The sequence below is a fragment of the Brachyistius frenatus genome, unplaced genomic scaffold, assembly GCF_029030835.1.
Source record: "Brachyistius frenatus isolate BFR_SWC_R1_liver_20210118 unplaced genomic scaffold, ASM2903083v1 Contig_147, whole genome shotgun sequence".
Lineage (NCBI taxonomy): Eukaryota > Metazoa > Chordata > Actinopteri > Embiotocidae > Brachyistius > Brachyistius frenatus.
In genome coordinates this window covers 157501-163750 of record NW_027210746.1, presented here as the reverse complement: position 1 = coordinate 163750, position 6250 = coordinate 157501, and the positions used below count along the sequence as shown (strand labels likewise).

The 6250-nt window shown below is 41.8% G+C and overlaps 1 protein-coding gene across 1 annotated transcript in view; it reads right to left on the bottom strand.

Annotated features, from left to right (window-relative positions):
* Nucleotides 1–1294: 1294 nt before the first annotated feature.
* Nucleotides 1295–6250, bottom strand: part of LOC138631025 (plastin-3-like) — a 13627-nt gene continuing 8671 nt past the window's right edge. The window contains exons 7-16 of the mRNA XM_069715731.1: nucleotides 6169–6250; nucleotides 5946–6085; nucleotides 5424–5519; nucleotides 5114–5300; nucleotides 4958–5036; nucleotides 4725–4845; nucleotides 3907–4040; nucleotides 3524–3647; nucleotides 3225–3349; nucleotides 1295–3140 (exon numbers count right to left, since the gene is read on the bottom strand). The exon at nucleotides 6169–6250 is cut by the window's right edge and continues 84 nt beyond it. Coding sequence (XP_069571832.1) covers nucleotides 3008–3140; nucleotides 3225–3349; nucleotides 3524–3647; nucleotides 3907–4040; nucleotides 4725–4845; nucleotides 4958–5036; nucleotides 5114–5300; nucleotides 5424–5519; nucleotides 5946–6085; nucleotides 6169–6250 — 1221 coding nt within the window. The 3' untranslated portion in view covers nucleotides 1295–3007. The remainder of the gene's footprint in view (nucleotides 3141–3224; nucleotides 3350–3523; nucleotides 3648–3906; nucleotides 4041–4724; nucleotides 4846–4957; nucleotides 5037–5113; nucleotides 5301–5423; nucleotides 5520–5945; nucleotides 6086–6168) is intronic.

The window sequence follows — 6250 nt, the reverse complement described above, 5'->3', positions numbered from 1 at the left end:
CAGTGTGATGTTGTCGTCGTAATGTGTCATGAATATGTGGTAAATCTTACCGAAGCACATTGCAGTTTTACTTCCACCTGTGTTGTCGTTGTTTTTTTTAACAAAGTGTTTTGATATGTGTTTCGGGGCCGGCGTGTTCAAAATCACGTGAACAGATTTAAACTTTTAAAAGAAACAGGAATTATAATGTTTTAAAGATTCAGTTAGACGCACTGTGAACTTAAACATGAGCCATGTTAGTTTATTCTTTATTTATATTTAATAAATCATCAACAAGGTCTCCCGACTTTATATTTCTTTTGTGAACACAATGTGCTTCCAGAAATTAGCAGCACTCCGATGTGAATAAAAAAAGAGGTTGAGAAGAAGCAGCACCTCCACGTTTTATTCTTTGACAGAATCCTTTTGTTTTTGCTTCAGTTTACAGTGATGCTAAAATCAACCTGCATCTTTTTAGCTTTTTTGTTTTCCCTGACCAAAGAAAAAAGTATTGATACCAGCTACTGGAATGAAATTGTAACTAAATGACAAAGTCATTGAATTTGCATTTCAACTACAATCCTGTTTTCAAAAATGAGCCACCTGTCTGGCTTTTGACTGACCTCTGATTTTGATTATTGGATTGCCTCATTGCCTCTGAGTTTTTGGATTTCCCTTTTGTACCGACACCTGGACTTTAACTCACAGCTCAGTTCAAAACTTCTGTACTGAACAGATGCAGGTTAAAACTCTCCAAAGAAGAAACCAGATAGAAACATGATCCAGAAACACCGCCGCCTTCTCTGGACCGAGATCATTGAAGATGGACTGAGGTGAAGTGGACAACTGTCCTGAGGTCTGATGGATCACAATCTGAGATTCTGTTTGGAAATCATGGACGCTGCATCCTCCAGGTTAAAGAGGAGAGGGACCATCCAGCTTGTTATCAGTGTACAAACATGTTCCTGTCCCAACTTTTGAGACGTGTTGCTGGCATCAAATTCAAATTGAGCACGTTTTTCATAAAACAATACAATTTCTCAGTTTAAATATTTGATATTTTTCTTTGTTCTATTTCAAATTAAATATGGATTTACATGATTTGCAAATTATTGCATTGTTTTTATTTACATTGTAAACAGCGTCACAATGTTTTTTGAAAAGGGATTGGTAATTGAAATGCAAATTTAATGATATTTTGTTCTTTTCAGCTCCAATCTAACTTCGTTCCAGTAATAAGTGTTTGATCATCCCAGCGGAACAATCCAAGACTATATGGGACAGAAAAAGAAGAAAAACAAAGGGATAATAGAAATCAAGCAATATATGGAAAAATGCTTTATTTAACATGATTGACATGATTGTACGCATTGAATTCTGGAAATATTGCTAACATGTAAAACTGTATTTTTGACCACAGTGGAGGTCCAAAGTGGAAAGAGCTTCGCTAGGAAACATTTTAGACAAAGAAAAAGAAACGGTCACAACAATAGTGACATTTTAAAGGACCAGTGTGTTGATTTCAGGAGAATCTGTTGACAGAAATTGAATGTAATATTCATAATTATGTACGATGACCTGATACGGAGACTCGTGTTTCCGTTGCCTTGCAATGAGCCCTTCACATCTGCACAGGAAGCGAAACCTTTTCTGCCCCGCCGTGTTTCTACAGGAGCCCAGAACAGACAAACCAAACTCTGCCTCTTCAGAGCACCTTTCACGATTCACATGAGTTTAATGGTCACCGTGGATTTTCTCACATTCTTGGAAAAGAGCAGTTGAGGGAGGATGTTCAGTTTCTTGCAGTCTGCAACCTCAACACTGAATGCTGTTAAATCCAACACACTGCTCCTCTAACAGCAGCAGCAACAAACCCGGATAACGTTTCAGCATATGCACATATTCAACTGCAACATTCAGTCAGAATTAGATTTGAAGTTTGATACAGGACTAGAAATCTTTTAGTTTACATTACTGCAATGTAAACTAAGAAAGATGTGTAGTCACTACAGAGCCATGAAACTCAGATGTTGTTGGTGTCCATCTCTAGACAGCATTTTGGTTTCAGAAAGCAGTGCACCGACAACACGGGAACATTACTGTGTGTAGGATTCAGAGTGAAGCTCTGACATTGATTGTATTTTATTTCACTTTAATCTGTATAATGGATCCATGGATGGGTTTTATTGTGGAATTTCTAAATGAGTTTTTCGGGAATAAAAAGACGATACAAATGAAAGGATGGTGTTTTATGGTATTTGGAGAATTTGCAGCGTTTTTTTATCCCATAAATTGAACAGATAATACCTTAAACACACCTAAAAATCATACAGAAATTAGTTAAAGGAAGCTTAGAGTAAAAAAGTTTTCTGTTTTATTTGAGTGTGAAGACATTGACTGCCTATAATCTAGCACAGCTTTGGTTTTATATAAAAAAGGCCAAAAGGTAATCAGTAGAGTAAGTGCTCATATTGTGAACAGGCTGGTGATACAGCAGAACATCAGACAGTGACAGATGGGAAACTGTCAAGTACGCTGGGAGAAGAAAAGAAAAAGAAAAATCTGAGATTAACTGGGCTGAGAGATGTGAAGCAGTTATCATCTTTGGATAGTTCCCATGAGTCACAGCTTTTACAATGAAGAGACACATTTTCCTCGTTCTCTCAAGAGCTTTCCCCTCCACAGGGTCGCAGGTAGGCATCGTTCCCAGCATGCACTGGGCCTCGACAAACACTTTCACACTGACGTTGATATCTGAGAGGAGTACGGAGGCGCCGATCACTCTCTCACCCCGCTGCTCCCAAAGAAAACTAAGATCCAGAAAAAAAGACCCAAACCAAACCCAGGTATTAATGTCATGCAGCCGTTATGAAGTCCTGCAAAGTCGGTGACGATTTCCAAAATTCAAATTGCTTTTGAACCCTTTTTTGCTCGTGTCAATCTACACAAATGTTCAGTACTGTTAACACTCATGAACAGAAAAAACACTTTAGATGATGAAGCTGCGTCCTCTATCTTCATGTCTCCTCTAAGCCCTCTTCATGCCCCGCCCCATCAGGCAGGCGAAGATGGTCATCACCATTTTTGGGTTGACCTCCACCAAGTCGTCAGGCAGGGCGAAGACTTTAGCGCCGATCTTCCTCGCCATGGAGACGGCATACCTGGTGCAAGAAAGGCTCTTGATTAGTGTCACTACTGCAGCGTATTACATCATCATACAAAAACCCAGCAACTACGATGATTACTTGGCATTGCTCAGTTTGTCTTCGTCATCCAGACTTCCTGTTTTAACGAGTTCAAAGTTCACACTGTGTGGCTGGATGGCGTCAATCAGGTCCAGAACTGGAAGACTGGTACTGATCGCTTTGTCCTAAACACACACACACACACACACACACACACACACACACACACACACACACACACACACACACACACACACACACACACACACACACACACACACACACACGACATTTCCTGTTATTTGTCTTTGACAGAATAAAATCCTACTTTCTCTACAAAAGTGAAACGTTTCACTTACTTTAAAGCTTTTGATGGATGAAGTCTTGCCGGCTTCGGCCAACGTCTTGTTGACCCACGAAACTATCAGATCATCTCCAGCGACTTCTCCGTGTCCGAGGTCTTCAAGGACATTTAAAGTGTACCTGCGTGCAGATGTTCAATATCAACAATTATTATCATCAACTTCACTGTGACGCTGATTACAACAGCTTGTCACAATTACAGTAAACACAAATACTGAATGAATGCCGACTCTTCGCACACTCCCTCCGTGCTGTTTCTTTTCTTTATGGCTTTTCAGCGCCCTCTAGCCATCGTCTCCAGTAGATACAGACTTTATTCTGTGTTTTTTGTTATGTTGATGTCTCAAAATGACAACACGGTTCATGAAGAGTGAATCACCTCCTCATCAGCTGCCACACCAGCGCCAGGGTCAGAGTGGCGTTCCCATCGTACAGGTCCTGTCCACCAATTCCCACCAGGGAGAAACCTGCTTTTGTTTTACCAAGTTCCACGGCGTAGTTGCAGTTTTCAATCTGTCGTGCAGAAACACACAAGCACGCATAGTGAGCATGTTTTGAGGCGTGTTTTTTAACAGCTGCAGCGTGACATCATCGGGATCAGCCCCGGTGCAAATATATTTCTTTAGCTCCTCCACAAACGGCACATATTACAAAGGACAGGAAGGAGGGGCTTGGACAAACAAATTTCCCAGCATGCCTTCTCCCTTCGTAAGGCCTAATAATAATAATTAGAAAATATTTGTATTTGTTAATAAAACATGAACAACAATCCAGTAAAGACAAAGATAAATAAAAGGCAAAAAGGTAAGCGGGTGGTATTTTTATCCATCACATGGAGAATAGTTGTTTTTTCAAAGTTTTGATAAATCATTGAAAATGAAAACCGCCCATGTGTCCTTGCCACCTCCTCCGCTGCTCGACACCAGCGATAGTTACATTATTTGTTATGAACAGGTGTGTGTGTCCTTATTCATCCTCCGATGTATACACACTGTATAGTGCGTAGTGTTAGAGACACAAAGCTACTGCAGTAACTGCAGCTTCTGTGGTGTCATGTAGAAAGTTGTGAATGGCCACATGCACATATATCAACTATTTACATATACTTTACGGTGTTATTTAGAAAGATATCCTTTTTTGTTTACAAACCCGCTCTTTAGATGATATCCAGTTGCATAAAGTGTTTTGTTTATTTACCTTTTTTAAATGACCTCCTCCGACTGCCTTGAACGGAGGCAGGTTGACTCGGTTGTCCCAGTCCACCGGCACCTTGATCCTCTCATACAGCTGCAGGATCACCATGGCGTCCTGCAGATCGCTGCACATGGACACACACACAGATGTGAACACACCGTACACATGCATGTGTTTAAATAGTGAGCTGTACATCAGTGTGGTGATGAACAGTCATTTCAGACAGAGATCCTGACCCGTAGATGTGATGGACATAAGGATTGACTCCCAGCGAGTTCATCCAGTTCCTGAAAGTTCTCTCCTCCCTCGACTCACCTCGAGATTGAAAACAAGAGGATTTTAGTTGTAAAGAAAACTACTTCCTGTAAGAAGTAAAGGAAACCAGTTCTTACCCTCCAGGTTCCAGTCTTGGTTCTCTGGTTTGGTGAGAGCCGGGTGTTTGTTGAAGAGCGTGGCCACAAACGCCATGTTGAGCTTCGCGTTGCCACAAACGACGTCGGTGGCGGTTACAAACTGTCGGCTGTCCAGACGGTCGGCCTGCACCAGCATACACTCAGCTCTCTTCATGAGATCCTTCTCCTGGAGACACACACAGATTCACATTTCATTTAAAACAAATAGATAGAATAGATGAAGCAAACAATATGAAACAAATGTAAGATGTGAAAATGAATGCACTGCCTGTTGTAGCTGTTAACTCACATAAAGCCCGGTCATATCGATCCCCACCCGAGGAACGTCCTCCTTGGTGCCGTCCGGAGCGATCTGCTCCAGCAGGTGGAAGTAGGCCTTGGAGTCCTGCACACACACACACACACACACACACACACACACACACACACACACACACACACACACACACACACACACACACACACACACACACACACACACACACAGTGAGATGTGACCAAACACCAAACCACACTGATATTCCTCCACCACAAATGTTAGACAGATTTAATGTCAACAGCCAATTACAGAACTGAGCTGTCTTTATTTCTGGTTATTCATTTCAACTTTATTTAATGAGGAGAAGGCAGCTTGAAATCACTGCATGAACGAAACGTTCACACAGAAACTAAATATTCACTCTTGAAGATGACGTAAGATGCCAAAAAACAACCCAAAAACTAGACAACATGAATGGATCGACGCGGTCGGGGTTCAGAGAGTTTCTGTGTTAATACACGAAGACGTTCAGGCGTTACAGTGACTTCTTACCTTGACGTCTCCAGAAAAGTTTGATAAGGACATGCCGACTTTCTTTAAATGGAAATTGGCCCATCGCAGCAGCAGCTCTTCAGGACTGAGTTTCATCAACTCTTCCAGAGTCTCGCCGTCCTCCAGCAGCGCCGCTATGGCTGCGAGCACAGACACAGGAAGAGTGAGCGTGGTTGGATGTGAGCGAAGTTGTGTATCCGCTGACGCTGTGTTCACGTCGTACCTTCGTTGCGGCTCAGCTCGATATCAGCAAACAGTCCGATCTTGATGATCTGCCAGAGGAGTCCGAGCACCAGGTGAGGTTT